Source organism: Polyodon spathula, chromosome 23 (genome assembly GCF_017654505.1).
Source record: "Polyodon spathula isolate WHYD16114869_AA chromosome 23, ASM1765450v1, whole genome shotgun sequence".
In the NCBI taxonomy this organism is placed as follows: Eukaryota; Metazoa; Chordata; class Actinopteri; order Acipenseriformes; family Polyodontidae; genus Polyodon; species Polyodon spathula.
Genome location: NC_054556.1, coordinates 6,825,500 through 6,843,501, shown reverse-complemented (window position 1 = coordinate 6,843,501; position 18,002 = coordinate 6,825,500). Strand labels below are relative to the sequence as shown.

The 18,002-nt window shown below is 37.5% G+C and overlaps 1 protein-coding gene across 3 annotated transcripts in view; it reads left to right on the top strand.

Annotated features, from left to right (window-relative positions):
* Positions 1 to 18,002, top strand: part of LOC121297797 (leucine-rich repeats and immunoglobulin-like domains protein 1) — a 47,360-nt gene that overhangs the window by 10,214 nt on the left and 19,144 nt on the right. For 2 of the 3 annotated variants that reach the window (XM_041224301.1, XM_041224304.1), the window contains exons 2-3: positions 8,971 to 9,042; positions 10,252 to 10,326. In XM_041224301.1, the coding sequence (XP_041080235.1) occupies positions 8,971 to 9,042; positions 10,252 to 10,326 (147 nt within the window). Of the gene's footprint in view, positions 1 to 6,646; positions 6,846 to 8,970; positions 9,043 to 10,251; positions 10,327 to 18,002 lie in introns of those variants that run through there. The other variant, XM_041224303.1, reaches the window with a different exon arrangement.

The following is an 18,002-nucleotide window of genomic DNA, read 5'->3' as shown; positions in this document are numbered from 1 at the left end:
GTCACTGTAGAATAAAGGAGCTGTTCATTTGCAAAAGCCTGCGGTGTTAACTGAGCCAAATGGTTAGTACAGGTGCTGAATAACATACCCACCCTAACATGTAAATTCAAGTTACTGTGACATTTCATGAAATTCTAACAAACTGGCCGATGTCAAACATCAGTTCTGAGCTATTAGCAAGGAGGTTTATTGAGTCTATGTTAGACAATGTAATAGTCAGGAATATGCATCAGATACCAGTGTTTGCTCCAGGACTACCAGACTGAGGGTCAATGTAGCCCCCTCTCTCATAGGCTGACATTTTCTTCAGTGAGGGGGTCAATATGTTTGATTCAGAACCAATCACCATTTCTTATTTTTGTTTGTTTTAAATATCCCAACAGAGTTCACTGACCTTTTTGTTTCTGAAGAACAAAAAAATAAAACTGTAAAGCTGTAGATACAACCAAGGTGTCTCTACAATATTCACTGTCACTTTTGGGGAAAATATTGGGACAGGTGTCACAGTGATGCTGGCTTATCACTGAGTAAAGGATATTCATTGTACCAAATCACTTTAGAACAGGGTTTGCAATCTTTTTAAGCTGCATACCCTTAACAAAAAATGTATAATAATAATAATATAATCATAATAAAATGAATACAGAAAAAAGGTATGTACAATAACATGATACAACAGGAGTGTGTGATGGATACAATTATAAAAGTGACAGTATTATAACAAAATATGTTTACTTTTGGATAAAAAAAGACGGTCAAACCGGTTTCTAGTTGTTGGAAACCGTCAACATCATTTTATTGTAATTACTAATGAATTAAAGTCAACGAAGCCTCCGTGCTGGGCCTCAAATCACTCAGAAATGACATAGGACTATTCCGTGATAGTAAATGGCAATCATGTATTTTTTTTTTTTTTTTTTTATTGATAATAACATTACAGAAAAGCAGGCAAAGAAAAGTTCACTATCCAAGCATCTCTACAGATGACCTCATTACGAAAACATGTTACTGGCATTTTCTAATTTTTTACTGACGAGAACGTACAGTCTTTTGATGCAAATAAAGAATAACAAAACGCTTACCTAGCATCAGTGTGATGGATGCCCATGCTTGTCACAAATCACTGGTGATAGATGGCAGGGATAGACGTCAGGGAAATTGAAGAGACCTTCAGTCGCAAGACATTTGTGGCGTTTTTAATCTGACGGTATTTCGCCTTGATTACATTACTTTGCTAGTAATGTACTAGTACTGAGCCAACAATCCATACATTTTTCACTGGTTTGAAAGCTAAAAACTCATACTCAGACACCAGACTAACGTCTTGTAAAATTAGACCTCATGACAAACTGCGGTTTTTGATTGGCCATACATTCTGTATTTTTAAATGAACCAATAATACTTAAGTTACAATAAACTTTAATCGGGTCATTGAAAAAAAAAATCGATTTGCAGGCACAAACGCACACATTAAATAAAATGGAGTTAAAAACTAGGCTTTGAGTTTTTTAAAATATGTATTTTTTCCCCTATATCCCAAAGATAGACTGCAGTAACCGCCCTACTGTTTGTAAGACATTTGAACAGGACTTATTTCAAACGTACATATAGACATTAGCCACAAATGCACCGAACGCTCTGTCAGCACACGTGTCTGGTGTTAGCGATTTAAACATTGATTACAAGACAAAAGTTTGCAATAGATTGGTAAGTGGTACTAAATAAGCGTTGTCCGCCATTCCAGAAGTTTTCTCGCGTACCCCAGTTTGAAAACCACAGTAGAAGAAACCACATTACCAACAGATACATGTTTAATAATAGTCGTATTTAAATACATGCCAGTGTCCTGACTAGTAAATTCTTACCTTCCAGCTGCCCCTTTATTTTGACAATTTTCATATCAAAAATGGCATTTTTGTTCGTTTACATTTTTCATTCTTAGCCCCCAAGTAAATATTTTGGACAGTTTTCAACACATGTTTTGCTTTATTTTTACAACACACGGTGATGTTGTTGATATGATAAACGCATATATCTGCTTCAGGTAGTGTATTTTTTTTTTTTTTTTTTCAAGGTTAAACGATGCCCCGTGTTACACAGAAAACTAAAAATAAAATGTCAAATATACAACATGCATTTCGTTGGGTTTTGTGGATTTGCTGTATTTTAACATATTCTAATACTGCACATAAATATAGTTTTGAAAATGTTGCTTACCAAAACCGTGACTGCACGTGAACTGTATTACATAATTTCCTTTAAACAGAATTGCTGAATTGCTGTATAGTGGACTGCCCATGTACATAAAGTAGACTTTTAAGCCCATAACGACGCTAAAATAAGTCTGTCAAAAACTGTACAGACGCGGTACAAAAAATAGTTGAAAACATAACAGGAGATGCAAATATCTGGCTACAAATGCCCACTATTGAGGTACTGTCAGAATCCAGCAGATCGCTTGGAATACCATTAATGTATACAGTGAAGGGTTTATTGATGAAAAATACAAGGACAGTGAAAATAAATGGGTTTTCCCCTCACATTTCAGATAGACTTTAGACTCCTACATGCACACCTGCAGGGGCAAGCTAAAAGAGAACTACAGGGGGGCTACTGTATTCAAGCTTTCTGACTTGTGGTCAGACCTGGTGCAATGCACACATTTTCAAGAACATGAGAGCAGGAACACATCTATGGCAGTGTTATATCAGACGGCTCAGTTTAATTAAAAATAAGATTTGATATCGACTATGCATTGCAAGCAAAAAAATAAATAAAATGTGAGATATTAAAGTATTTTTAATTTTAGTAAAGTAAAAAAATAGCACAAAATAAAAATGCTGTTATCAATCAACAACAATAATAATACTTCTTTTGTTTTGAGCCAAGATTGAAATTATACTGTCAGTATCTCTTTTGTGATTTTCTTATTACTGTGATATCTGTCTTATTTGGGTAATGAAAGTCAACAGTGCAAGAACCACAGATTTCCTTAGAGCTTGTCAATAGGATGATGATGATTTTTTTGGGCGGGGGAAATGTGTACTTTATGCATACATGCCATGTCAAGCCTTAGAGGCAATCTTGATGTGTTTGTTTTTGCTGTGAAGCTTGCTTTTATTTTTTCAAGAGAAGTAGCTGAAAGCCAAATTCTATTTATCTCTGTTGCTGAGAGTATGCAAAGGTGCTTGGTTACAGCTGTTGCCATCACAGGAGGGCCTACTGTAGCCTGCTAGGCCTCAATGCAGAGCTGATGAGAGAAATGGCAGAACGTTTACAGTATGTGCCAGGCAATGGCTCACATTTTAAGCGCTACCTTTACAGTTTGCTTTATCTTTGTCTTGAATCAGAGGATACGTTGCATTTTAATATTTACATTTAACAAAAAAACTAGACGTTTCTAGAACTTTCTCTGTACTGTAGCTTTACTTTAATTTTTGTTTTCTCCTGAGTACAGGGTAAAATGGGTTTCCTTTCTTTAGGATTAACACAATAGCTTGCTACTCAAATACAGACCCTTTCTTTTCAGTATCAAGTGAACTGATAATTGTAGGCATAGAGAGACTATAATTGGGTAATCCTGCTCATCGTTGTTCAAAAAAGAAAAACCCAACAGTCATTCTAATCTTCTTTAGCCAGGGGATGGTGATTGGTTTAATTTAAACCCTTTGCATTTTGCCCCCATCCCCCTCCCATTTTGCTTTGTGTGTAATAATTATTCAAATCTACAATAAAGATAACCCTAAAAGAGTCAAAGTGGATAACAGTGTGTCAGAAGTTGTCTTTGTAGACTCCTTTAGTGTATTCAAGGCACAGTAAATCCGTCACTTTTTATTGCACAGTAATCCTTTCATTTCTAAACTGCAAAATTTATCATCTATATGAACAAACAAACACCGTTCTTACGATTTATTTTTACTATCGGTAACATTCAAATCCCATATTCCTTCGAATTTAAGATGTGCTTTTATTTAACCATTTTTTGCTTCTCAAAAATAGCCTGCGTCTTAAATTCGAGTACAGTATGGTGATGTGTGTATTAACATTGGCAACAAATGACGTGACTATCCGACTACACAAACAGCAACGTGACTGCCGAGAAAAGGCAACAAAGACATCTGCCTGAATACACAAGCAGCAACGTGATTTACTGCTGAGAAAAGACAAACCAAGCTTCCTGAGGAATTCCAAGAGAAGAATTTACAATTTCAGCATTTCTAACAAACAAACAAACAGTATCAGCTTGGACAGATCGGAAATGCTGATCAGACCCCTGTATTTTTCGACATGCCAAGCAATACCACAGTTCAATGCTGTTGTGGTTGCTGGGTTATGTGTTGCCGTGGAGTGTTATGTTGTGCTTGCTGTTGCCAGGATGTGGGATGCCGTAAGTGAGTGGTGGTATGTGTACGACAGAGACGCCATTTTAAGTATTAGGTATACAGTGCGCAGCACAATAAACAAGCTCCATGATTAATCTACAACAACAGTGTTTCGTGTCAGTTTTGTACGATGCAACGCTGAAATGTAGGTGTTATCTTTGTAAATGCATATTTAGTGTTTCTTATTTTTTCTTCAATTTGAGAATTGAGTAAATTTGGTCTGAGTCTTAAATTCGAAGAAATACGGTATATATTTTTGAAAGTTTTATAAACTAACCAGAGCTCAGCTATGTCTTTGTAATGGCTTCAAGATTGTACGGTTTAAGTAGGTGTGGCGTAATCTGATTAACTGTAAAAACGAAGCTCAATAAAAGAAATCAAAGTCAAGTAAACAATCCAACTAATTTCTTTATCGCTACCGGAGAAATTAATGAGCCTTTGTAGCTTGTTTTAAAGTGGGAAGAACCTTTGGTGTGTGTGTGTGTTTTATATTGTTCAAAGAATCTGCTTTCAAAGATAAGGTTAATGTGTTGGATATAAATGTAATCGCGTTTCCTGGCTCCAGGCACTTTGAAGGAATAGTGCTGCATTATTATTTGTTCCATTATTCATAAAGGCTAACGCTGTTTATTAAAGGATAGGCTTATGTGCAGGTCAAGCTTGCCAATGCCACACTGAAGGCAACAACACTGCACCTTGTGGTTTTCGATTGATGGTGCTTTCCTTTTTTACTTTTCAAAAAGGTCTTTAGATTATTCTTTGGCATAAATTTGTTGGTTTGTGCAGAATTGATAGAATATTTTCCAATGCATGGCTATTGAATTTATTTAAGATTAGAGTGAAGGCTGAGCACTCAGTTTACCGTCTTTTGTTGACTACTTAACTTCTGATTCCCATGTGACTACAGCAGCACCCTGCTCTGCTTGTCGGGGTCATGTTCTGTTAGTTTTAAGTGGAGAATAAGAAAGTGTGACTCACTTCTAAATGGAACTGCAATCTCAACAGTTGACGTAGACACGCTTTATGAAGGGTAGAATGTTTGTTGTCTTCACTGTACATTAATTACCCACTCATAAATCACTTACTATATGTGGTTGTAGAAAATGGAACTGCAGAGATTTGAGATTTATGCAGCCGAACCTAAAGGGCACAAATTGTTTTTTGTTAACTTTTAGTCGATATACATTTTCTTTTTTTAATTACATTTTGGAGGTTTTTTTTTTTTTTTTAAATAAAGCAATAACTTTCAGTGTGTTTAAAATAATAGTAACAGAAATCTATTCAAACGCACTTTTAATGCAGCAGATAGAGGACACAGCAACACTGTACTCTGTTACATTATAAAGTTATGATGTAAGTAGCCTCTTGTTTTTATCTTGAAGGAAACTAAAGCTCAACATTATTTTGCCTTGCAGCACTTCACATGTGTCAACCCAGTCGTTTTTACTGTATTTAGTGTAATTTAGTAATTATCAGTTTGTAAGATGGGCAGCAATTTTCCTATCTGCTGTACAATGCCTTGTGTCATTTCAAAGGCTGAGGAGCGTGTGATTTTATAATGAAGCATTTTGTCAGAGCTGTAGCTGCAGGGGATCTTCAAGAGTGCTATTTTCTTGTCTCCATGTGGAGAAATTTGAAATTGGTGGCTAGCACTGCCCTCCTCCTCCTCCTCCTCATTCCCAGCCTCTCCAGTTGTACTGCTGTAGCAGCTGGAGCATTGGCCTGATATAGTGTTGAACTTCTGTTGGGGGTCTTCAGTCGACAGCCAATCTTCTTTCTGACCACTCCAGCCAAACTATACAACTGTGCAATGTTAACCATCTTAGTATTTATCATCTTTAAATAAATTATGCTTGTTCTATTCTTCCTGTGTTAAAGCATTACACCTTCTGTATTGATGTGTTCCAATTACATTTTTTTTTTTTTTTCACGAGCCTGGGGACTCGCAAGACCAAAGATGGGCATGGAGTTCTCTAGAGCTGGAAGATGGTTCGGAACAGACTGAGAGCTGTTCTGTCACCTGGAACACAGCTTGACAGTCACATGATGTATTTTAGAGGAGGGGTTTGTAGGGCTTATGAAATACTGAAGTTACAGCCCTAAAGAGTTTATGCTTGGGATCTGATGATGCTTTATATGTGTGGAAGACTTCTTTTGTGCTTCTACTGCTACAGTAACTGCTCAGAATCCTGTTTATATAACAGATGCATGCAGTGGTAGATGAAGCTGTATCTTGAAAGTGTGATGATGGGTTCCCTGTGGGGGAGTTACTTGACGTTGGTCTTCCCATGCTTGTAATTATTGTTGCTTTTCTCGGTGCTCGCAGGCTTGCCTGTTTTTGCCAGCTTCTGTTTTCTGCTGTGACAAGGGGCCTACTGTACCTAGCAGTGTCATAGTTCTAGTCTATTTTTATCTTTCAGCTATGCTTTTGGAACACCTGAATGTCCAGTGGGATTCGCAAATGTACGGTCCTTTCATTAAGTGTAAAATTTTAGATTGTGTGTGTCCGCATCAATTTTAGCAATTAACATTTGTAATTTATTTGTGTGTGTTTTATATTTTGGAAAAGCTGTTTTAAGTACTTTGTTAAACCATTAGTCACAGCATTACGTTCATTTTTAAAGTCCACTTGGCAGTATTTTGTAATTGGAACTGCAGCTATCAAGATATTAAGTCACTCTATAATTAGATCAAATGCTTTCAGACATTTTTTTTTCTTCCTACTCAGGAAAGGAGAAAGGGTGATCAAAAGAGTTGCAATATGAATCAATTTATAGAAACTTTGTGCAGTAATTGTGCTGTTTTGTCAGTTCTTCTTGAAGGCAGGCTTTGTTTTCTCTCACAGACTGCAGGCCCAAGTGCTCCCATTCCCAGGGGTCTGTCAGAGGAATGTAGTACATCAGGTAGTGCATGTTGATTAGGCCTGGGAACACCCAACCATCTTTCGACAGATTAGCTGGAAGAATTTCTGTAGCAGTTCCCCATTTGTTCATGGGTTCTGGGCTGCTTTTGTTTTTGAACAGTAAAAAATGGTGTTATGACAACAGTTGACAAAGTGTTTAATGAAGGCTAGGGGTTGGCGATAAATGAATTCCAATGTCTGGTCTTCCTCTGTTTGCTGTAACTGAAAGATGCAGTGTTATAGCTGCCTGTGCACGTATTGTACAACTCAAATCAGGAGATTAAAATGTTTAAACTTGTCCAGTGAGAGAGAAGTGGAGGAGGAGTGTAAAATTACCGTATGCTGACAGACTTTCAGGGGCCTCAAGACCATGGCTAAAAACAAGTTACAAGCTCCATTTATAAGGATCAGAAAATAAAAACCTTACCCTAATGAATGGCACCTGTAATGTAATTAAATATCGGAGAACATCACAGTGCAAACCAGTTTTGAAATCCTAACTGAGCACATGCACACACATTTGTGTACCAACCAGCATAAGCCAGGTATAGTACACATGCATTGTTTATCTTCAAATACAGGGCTGTGAGTCCATTTTCATTAATAAGATCCAACCTACTGTAGGCTACTGTTCATCATTACAGGCAAAATCCAGTTTGCCGTGAACATCACCACACTTCTGTTATTGTATATTTTCAAAGTGGAATCCTGGGTTCGAGGAACCCCACATGTGACACGTACGTACACTTGCATGTCATCTCTTGAGACTAGCAAGAAAACTGCTGTTTTAATAGCACGGCAAGGAATGCGACATTACAAATGCAATTGGAAGTGAGCACTGTATAATGGTAAATGGGTGTTTTGCCAGATATTCAATACTGCTTACTCAGGCCTCTAGTACTCGCTGGAGAGAATCTCTCTGGATACAATGTAGTGTGTGGCAGAAACCTCTATCCTTGCCGTAACATAATCCTTGGACAAATTGCACTTTAATTCCAGTTACAGTATGAATATAGACTTGGCTGTTAAATTCACTGTTAGTCTAAACTGCAGTTTGACTTTTATACAGATAAATGTCTTTGAGTTGGGAGTGAATTGGATACCTGCTGAAGGCAGCATATCGATTTGAAAATCCCTCAAGTGCTTTAGAAATCCATTCTGGACTTTTACTGGCCAGGAGTGTCATAAAGAGGTCTAGATTTTATCTTGTGATAGTGTTGTGGATCCACTATAGCAGCACTGAATCTTTTATGTAGAAAAAGAAACTAACAGCAAACACTACATTTTTGTGTAAAATTCATAGTATGCTACTGGTGCACCACAAATATTCAGTGACTTGAACTGAAAAAGAATTTCTTGCATGTTGTAGATGGACGTTGGACTAAAATTATTTTTGCAGTACCATCTTTTAAAGGATGTTAAATGGTGTGCATTGGAACATGGCTCCATTTGCCAGTACAAAACATATTCTAAATTTAATTAGTACAGTACCTAAAATAGGATTGTGAGGCTCTAAATCTCTAGACATTTGTGTGCGTGCTGGTAAAGTGAAATGTGTTTTCAAATTTCCTGAATGAGCTTGTAAAACAGTGTAGCGTTTCGCAGGCACAATTGAGAATAATTACCAGCGTGTGTGAGCAGTGTGCCCTGCAGCGTGCTGATTCCACTGTCTTTTTATTTTAACAGAAACCTGAGCTTCAACAAGCTGACAGCGATCGATCAGGCCGCCCTCTCTGAGCTGCCGAACCTGCGGGAGTTGTAAGTATCCCTACTAAGCATCTTCCGCGAAAGCATTTTTTATGGGGAAAGGTGGAGCCTACCAAAGCTTTAAGTTGCAAGTTTGCATTGTGATTTGAACTTTTAAAGCAATCAGTTAAATCCACAGCTCTTACTGGATGACAGCCATTTAACACACCTAATGTTAAGACTTCAGATTAATGTGATTTTAATCATACCCGACGACTATATTACAAATGATGGCATGTTGTATTTTTTTCCAGTCTCAGATTCCATTCTGTCAAACATGCTTTACAATATAATACCTGTCTGATGGTGACTCTAATTGGAAGGGACCTGCTATTTTAGGCAATCTCCATTAAAACTTGACACCAGTCTGAATCCAGGGCTTAAATATTTTATGCTCCAGTCTGTCTGTTACCATTTCGGAGAAGCAATTTTGTTTAATTACAAAGCAAGTGAGCTTGGTAAAACTGAGCTGAGTGATTGGAACACTTGTTCTGCCTAGTGCAATTTCAGAATTAAAACTAGAAGCTTAATTATGGTTAACAGCGATCCTGAGCTAGAACAGTGAGTGAAATTATATGGGAGAAACACCAGGTTGTGCTCTGCAAAATATTTTTTAACTTGAAAATGAATTATTCAAGTCCTTAAGATCATCCTGAGTTAATGTTACTCGTATACCAAACCATTCTGCCCTTGAATTAGTCAATTCTGGCATGTTTTTGTAATTAAAAATGAAAAAAAATAATACATTGGCTTTGCTATTTTCAAGCACCTGTAAGTGCATTCGCATGAACAAGGTCTACCATGGTCATGTAATTACAGTAAGAAGAAGAGTAACTACAGTAAGGCTCCATTGTGCGCTGTACATGTTTTTTTGTGATAATTTGTATTCCAGCACCAGTTGTGATTTGTGGTTTTGTACTGTGAGCCAACTATCCACTCAGGACTAAGCTGCAATACCACCAGAACTCAGTTTACTTAATAGAGTTTTGCTGCCTATTTTGCTCACACAGCCACCTTTTAAAAGACATATAGGGTCTCAAAACTTTTAAACTGCCATTAGCGTTTTCAGAAAGACAAAAGTGAGCAAATAAACCAGGGTCTGGTAAATTCTCTTAAAGTTGTTTCATAATAGTTTTCGAGATCCAAAAAATTGTACTAATAACCATGAATGCTAAACATCGCCTATTCTATATTCTTTCTTTTTGTTATTTTGTTTTTTAGGCGTCTTGGTCACAATGAGCTGACAGACATCCCTTCAATAGGAGCCAGTTCTTCGAACATTGTCTCTCTTTATCTGTAAGTACAATACTGCAAATTACTGTACAAACATGTATACGTCTTGAGTCGGTGGTAAAAAGGAGTGAACCTTCTTTCCAATGTTAATTATAATGAAAACATCAGGTAAACTCATATCTGCTGCTATGTAATTTTTTGTAAATGAAGTATAATTAGAGTATTGCTAAATGTCCATGTCTGTATAGCAATTGACATAGTAGAATGTTGGAGCCTGATCTGCAGGGAGACTGTAACTTTCTTAAAACGCGTCCAATTTAACGAAGCAAAACAATCCTATCAGAAGAGACGGCTGCCAAATTTTCCTTTTCATCATGCAAAATAAAGGCTTTAAAAAAGCTTACTCAAAACCACAAATTTATTTTACTTGTCATCCAAGGTTTTTAGTAGAGGAGGAATAAAAACCTTGAGTGTCGGCAAGTTCCTTGATGGCTACTGTATCGCATTGGTAAAAACAAAAAAAAATAATTCCCTGGGTTTAACCCTGGGTTGCATTGTCAAATATAGTCCAAAACTATTTGAAGGGTGATAATGGTTTGTGGACCACCTAAATTAAAGGGGAGGCAATAGTAATGTGTGCAGTTCCTTTCCTGTAAGTTTCTAACTCTGAGGTCACAAACTGGTCATTCACTCTATATTCATTTTCTATATTGTCAGGCTATATCTAGAAAATAATGAAAGAATGTGGGAGCAAGAGTGGTTTATCCTGTGCACAGTACCACATAGACAGTGAGAGGCAGTCGGTCTCAGCATCGTCTGCAGCAGTCAGGCCAGAGGGCCTGCCACAAGCTCAGTGAAACACTGCAATGCTTCATAGTTCTTTACAGTAGGTAGCTGTGCACGAGGCTTGCTATAATAATTGAAAGTCTGAGGATTTATATTGGTAGCACACTCTCTTGTTTCTGCAGGTACTGTGACTGCCAAACCATAAGCACACCCTCCCTGGGCCTGTGTGCTGACATGTGTCTTTTTAAATATCTGAATTGTTCCGGCAATGCTTGTTGAAAATAGCAATGCGTTGGCCAGGCACCAGTGTTTTTTAGAGGTTACAGAGTTTTGTTATATACAGTAGAAGGTGCTTCATTTTTGTTCCTATTGCAAGTCTTAAGTGCCTTTATTCATTACTGTTTGCTTGGCGAATTTGGTGAACATTTTTGCAAGCAATAATTAAAATGGGGTGTAAAACTGATGTAATGGATCACAGTATTGGCTTATAAAATATACATTTTGATATACATTCTACATATTAACTGCTGTAATATAGTGTTAATAAAAATAAAAAGATTCTGCCAGTAGATTTAAGGAAGCAGTGCTGCCTCCTGTTTTTTTTTTTTCTGTCTGTTTTGTCATAACTAACCTGTATTTAGATTAGCACACCTGGGACACATTGTTACTGTGTGTTTACACGGCACTGCCTGTTGTATCTCTCACAGCCACAGGATAAACGGCAATCCTTTCTTTGTGATCTTTGCTTATTGGTTTCCATTTTAAAGAGCATGGCATGCAAAGAATTAAGATCTCAAACAATGCTGTCTACACAAAGAGAGCAATTGAAATGAACACAGTGTTTGACACAATATTTGTCTACCTTGCTGAAATATGAAAACAGGCAGGATCAGGGGGTCTTGTGAACCTGTGTCTGTGAAAAGGAAATGGTTTGAGTACGATGTTACATTAGAGCATCTGTATATGTTGGAGGGATGTAACAAATCAATAAGATTGCTTTGATGGCAAACTGAACATAAACCTCTTTAAAGAAATCAATGATCTTTAGAGCTCATTTTATGTAAATATCAATTGCAATTGGAGTATATGGAAACACAAAGGACTTAATTAAGCAGCTCAAGGTGATAAGATGCAGTGTGTATGTACAGCAATACAGACAGGAGTTCCAGCTGTTCAGACTCTGGCCTCCTGAAATGTAAGGATAATACATTTGTCCCTGGATTTCAGATACACTACTAATAACAACTGGGCATTTTTTTTATTTTTTTAATCGTAGGAAATACTACATGGCAAACGTTTCAACTATGTCTTTTTCAGCATCTTCAATTATTATTATTATTATTATTATTATTTACATGTAGTTCAATGCTGCAGAGTTTAAAAAGAGTGAACAAAAACAAAGCAAAATCACATCTGTAAGTTCTTTGTAATCTGACGATACTCAAATGTGTCTGTCCTCAATTTAGTCTAAAGTATTCCTTCATACCTAATTGTTTGTCTGCTTCGAGGAACTTTTTTTGACGTTATGATTTCCCGTTATGATTTCCAAATAATCATCTGTAGCTTTTACATGTAAATATTTTGAATGGCAGGCCTTGTACCTAAAAAACACAGATTTGCCGCTTTTGAACTTTCTGCCCCCCCAGGCCTTGTTTGACTGGAGGAGAGAGCGCTACAGACTTTGCAAACTGAAACTTAACATATGGTATTGTTAGACGAAGAGTTTACATGTTTTTATTACAAACTTCATGTTTTAATATTACTTTTAGATTGAATCTTGTTTTCTTCAGTGTTTTACTTCTTGTAGCCCAGCACTGGTCTACACACACATATGTTTTAAAATAATGTACAGAGCTCCAACACAACCTCCCCTTTTAAAAAGATGTACAGAGCTCCAACACAACCTCCCCTTTTAAAAAGAAGTAACTTCAAAATATCTTTTAGTATGCAGTTTGTGTCATGATTAGGAAACAATTCTTTTTGTGCCTCCTGCAATTCTGTTTTGTTACGCATCAGGCATTTGGTTACAATTATAAGCCTGGCATCCAATAAGCGTGTGCGTGCTGGCATTGTGAGAATAAACGTGTTGCCCTTTTTGGGAAATAAAATCCGCAGGCATGTGCATGTTTCTCAGATGTGATTCATGGATCCAAGCATAACCTTCCTAGAACAAATTTAAAAGCATAATTTGGACTGCTGACCACCTCAATACCTAATCATTTTGCTGTTGTCATTGTTATTACAGTTTCATAACTCCTCAACCCATCACAGGATGCCGCAAGTCATTATCCTGTTACAGCGAACTGGTCCTTCAACCACTGAAGTCTAACCGGTGTAGACTTACTGTTAAAACAACTTTGGATTGGCTTCCTAGTATTTCTTGATTTACTTGAATTGTTGTTTTTGTGCATTCCTATAACTATGTATTTCTACTTTTATTTAACCCTATGTTGCATTGTGTGCATCCAAAAATCCAATTCAAGTTCAATTAAAATTGAGGTACCTGATTTTATATTTTGGTCCCATTTGGTGCGTTACTGTGTAAAGTTGCAATGAACTGTGGGGAACTTTAACTTGGATCTCATAACCACAGCCTCCATTGTCAATCAGAGGGCTTACTGTAAAGTGATGGGGGCATGACATCATTGTTGGAACCGTCTGGAGCCAAAACTGTACTCCTCGGTTTCTACTTCTGAACTTGTGACCGCAAGTATCAACTCATGATGTTTCTGTGTAGAGAATTCTTTTAGTGTTCGTTCACCGGCTGGATGACTTTCAAACAGCAGTGGGACTGATAAAGTTCTAAACCTCAGGGTTGAGAGACATGGCAAAGCATAAGGTGTCTGTGTTAAATTGTGAATTGAATAGTATCGGTTGCACGCTGGACTGTATCCACTTAATTTTCTAAAGTGGTGTCATCCAAGTGCAGTAACAGTACGCCTACTTTTTAAATAATTGTGATGTGATTTTATTAATTTAAAAGGGTGTAAACAGGTCTCGTTTCGTGTTTTGTCAGGATCCACTAGTCGAACATAGTTGCACACATATCCTAGTGACTCGAACATTTTAACAGGATCTTTTTGCTGCAGTTTTTTTTAACGTAAAATATAAGCAATGCATCACACTATTTTATGAAAGCTGGAGGAAATATTTATGGTATATCTTTCTATAATTTGGACTGATTAGTGACTCGGAAATACATTCCAGTAAGTGAAGTATAATCAAGAAGTCATTCAGTGTTAGTGATGTTATTTGTGATAGTAATGACAAATCAGTTTGTAAAACTCAGATAAACTTTTATTCACTTAAAAGAAAAGCTTAGTCCTAATTGGTCACTGGCTAATCCCAGATCTGTTCGCAAAAGCCCATTGGGCAGGCACTAAATGTGGTTACTGTGACCTAAATGTATTGTATTTTTAAACACGCACAAACACACTGTGGCTAAGTTTGGTTTCAAATGTAGTCCAAATGATGTAATCCTCACATGGCTCTTAAATTGGCATATCTCTTTAATACGTGAGTCAGGGTGATCTGTTTGGGTTTGACCTCTCCTTGCGCAGTCCAGCTCACTTTGATGTAGTTCACCGAGCAGATAAGCCGATCTTGGTGTAAAACAGCAAATTTGCTAATATTCAAGATTAGTGGCTTTAGCTTGCTTAAGGAGAATAATGGGGTAAAACCTTAAGACTTTGACAAAAACACAGCAAGGAAGGTGACAGTGATCACATGATACTAGGGTGGGTGTCAGACCAAAAAAAAAGATAATGCAGATCAACAATTATTTTCTAAGCCCCTTTCTAACTGTAGTTCATAATTAGGCTAGAACCAAGCATGGGGGGGCAGGGTGAAACAAGGTGACAAGCAGAGTGTTAGAGAGCTCTATGTAAATTTTGATTTTGATTTCACCATATTAATAGAGTTTCATCAGAGTAATACATGTGTCTTATTTTGTCATACATCTTTATAGTTTAATGTAATGCAAAAGCTTTGAACCGCAGCAATTGTGTTTCTCTTTTGCTCCAAACTGTTTTAGTGAACACGGTTCAGTGTTGCCTTACCCCTGTAACCTTGCCTGACCCGTTGACTCTTGCTTGTCTAAAATTCCTGGTTGAAACTCATAAAGTACACCAATAAATTGTGCTGGTGCCTCGAACCTGTTGTTTTGAGTCTGCCGGAGAGTAATTAGAGCCTTTTAAAAGCGGCTTGGTCTGCTTGAGGAGAGGTCATGCTAGTAGCTGTGGGGTGTTTGTGGAGTGCTGTGAACTGATGTATATGAGATTACATGGGCCAATATAACCACATAATGAATATTGATTTTTATTTATTTATTTATTTTTGTTTATCATGTTGTACAGTGCATAACCCGACAGGGGACTGAAACATGCAAAAAAAAGTGCAATTAGTAACATAAGTTTCTACTGCCGTTCTTTGAAGAGAAAACTGAAGTACAATTCTGTCACAAGTAACTAATACCAATCATAATTGAGACTGCTTTAGTCAAATTCTTTTAAACTTAAGGTCAGCAGCTGTTAAAACTCCCTCCATCCTCCCTTTGATGCGGACTGTGCACGGCCACCACAACAATTCACTTGTCTATTCAAATGCCTTCCCTCCTAAGCACCCTCCATATCAGCCCCCCCTCCCCCTGCTGGAGCACATTCTCAGGCCCCCTGCTGGAGCACATTCTCAGGCCCTCTGCATCTCTTGTTTATTCAGGTGGACGCTCTCAACTGAAAAAATAAAATGCCTCCAATTGGAAAGCAGTGCCAGCCTTAGCAAATTCAATTAGCTGGGACTGGAATATAAGAACATAAGAAAGTTTACAAATGTTTGGTTGTTAGTAGCTTATTGATCCCAGAATCTCATCAAGCAGCTTCTTGAAGGATCGCAGGGTGTCAGCTTCAACAACATTACTGGGGAGTTGGTTCCAGACCCTCACAATTCTCTGTGTAAAAAAAGTTTCTTTTTTCAGATCGAGTGTCCCTTGGGTTGACATTGTCAATACCTTTTAGAATTTTGAGTGCTTGAGTAGATTCAGTTCTTTAGGCCTGTCTGCATATGACATGCCTTTTAAACCCAGAATAATTCTGGTCGCTGTAATTTGCAATCTTTCTAGAGCAGCAATATCCTTTTTGTAACGAGGTGACCAGAACTGAACACAATATTCTAGATGAAGTCTTACTAATGCATTTTAAAGTTTTAACATTACTTCCCTTGATAGATCCAACACTTTTCACTATATATCCGAGTATCTTGTTGGCCTTTTTTTTATAGCTTCCCCACATTGTCTAGATGAAGAGATTTCTGAGTCAACATAAACTCCTAGGTCTTTTTCATAGATTCCTTCTTTAATTTCAGTATAATATGATATTTATAATGCACATTTTTATTACCTTGCACTTTTCCCTATTAAATTTGCCATGTGTCTGCCTATTTCTGAATGCTGTCTAGATCATTTTGAATAACCTTTGCTGCCGCAACTGTGTTTGCCACTCCTATTTTTGTGTCGTCTGCAAATTTAAAAAGTTTGCTTTCTATACCAGAATCTAAGTCATTAATGTAGATTAGGAATATCAGAGAACCTAATACTGATCCCTGTGATACTCCACTGGTTACCTCACTTAATTTTGAGGTTTCTCCTCTAATCAGTACTTTCTGTTTTCTACATGTTAACAACTCCCTAATTCATGTGCATGAACTTCCTTGAATCCCTACTGCGTTCAGTTTGAGAATTAATCTTTTATGCGGAACTTTGTGAAAAGCTTTCTGGAAATCTAAATAAACCATGTTGTATGCTTTGCAGTTATTTGTTGTCTATGCTGTATCCACAAAGAAATTAAGCAGGTTAGTTAGACACGATCTCCCTTTCCTAAAACCATGCTGACTGTCTCCCAGGATACTATACCATATAGGTAATTTTCCATTTTGGATCTTACTATAGTTTACATATACTAGAAGTCAGGTTTATTGGTCTGTAGTTACCTGGTTTGGTTTTGTCTCCTTTTTTGTGGATCAGTATTTGTTTATTTTAAGAGCCCCTAGTCCCTTTTTAACACTTCTGCCTCTGTTATGCTTAAGTTATTTAAAACTGGATAGAAACAGGTCAACATGTGGGGCATGTTGCCCGTATCCTCCTATAATATTGAGCAAGTACCCTTGTTAGTTAAAGTGATTGTTCATTACTTTATAAGGGTTATAAAATACATGGTGTATATCTGACGGTGCCACCTTGGGTTAGGTTACCGTAATTTGTCTGACAGTCTTCCTCTAATTTGATGGAATTCACAGTGTTTATTTGTTCATTTTTGCCTCTTAGCTTCTCCATATTTTTGTCCATCGTTGTGAAAGGAGTGTAGGTGTGTGATGAAGCTAAACCTCTGCCTTTTCTAGCATGTGGAAAGCTGTTCCCTTAAATGGATTTGACAGTATCGCAGTAAAAGGCTGTTGGGATGCGTGCCATGAGCTCTGTCTGTGGCGCATGGTGAGATAACCACGTATTGACGTGCTGTAGCCACTGCAAACGTCTGCTGGGAATTGGGGTCAGTTTGGAGGAGAGGTGGTGCTGTAATTCTACCTTGTGTCTCAGGGATAAGCTAGCTAAGGAATGTTTGATCCATGTCATTTAACACTGGCTTTGATGTGAGTTCCAGTAACTCTCAGGCATGGCCTCCCTCAGTGACTCCGGGCCCTGTTTGTCCTTCAGTAGGTGCCGACTATAACTTTCTCGTGTCGGGAGATTAGCATTTGGTTTGCCCAGAAGGGGCTCAACGAATCATAGCTGTCTTTGCTAACTAAAGGAAGTGGACAAAATTCCTTTAGTTTCCTGTCAGTCCACAGTGGTGGATTATTATTGGACGCATAAGTGCTCACCCTTTTTCCATTAATAGGGATATCCTATTAGGGATATCCTGATAGGGATATCACAGCTTTTTCTTTTTTTGTGGTTTGTTTGC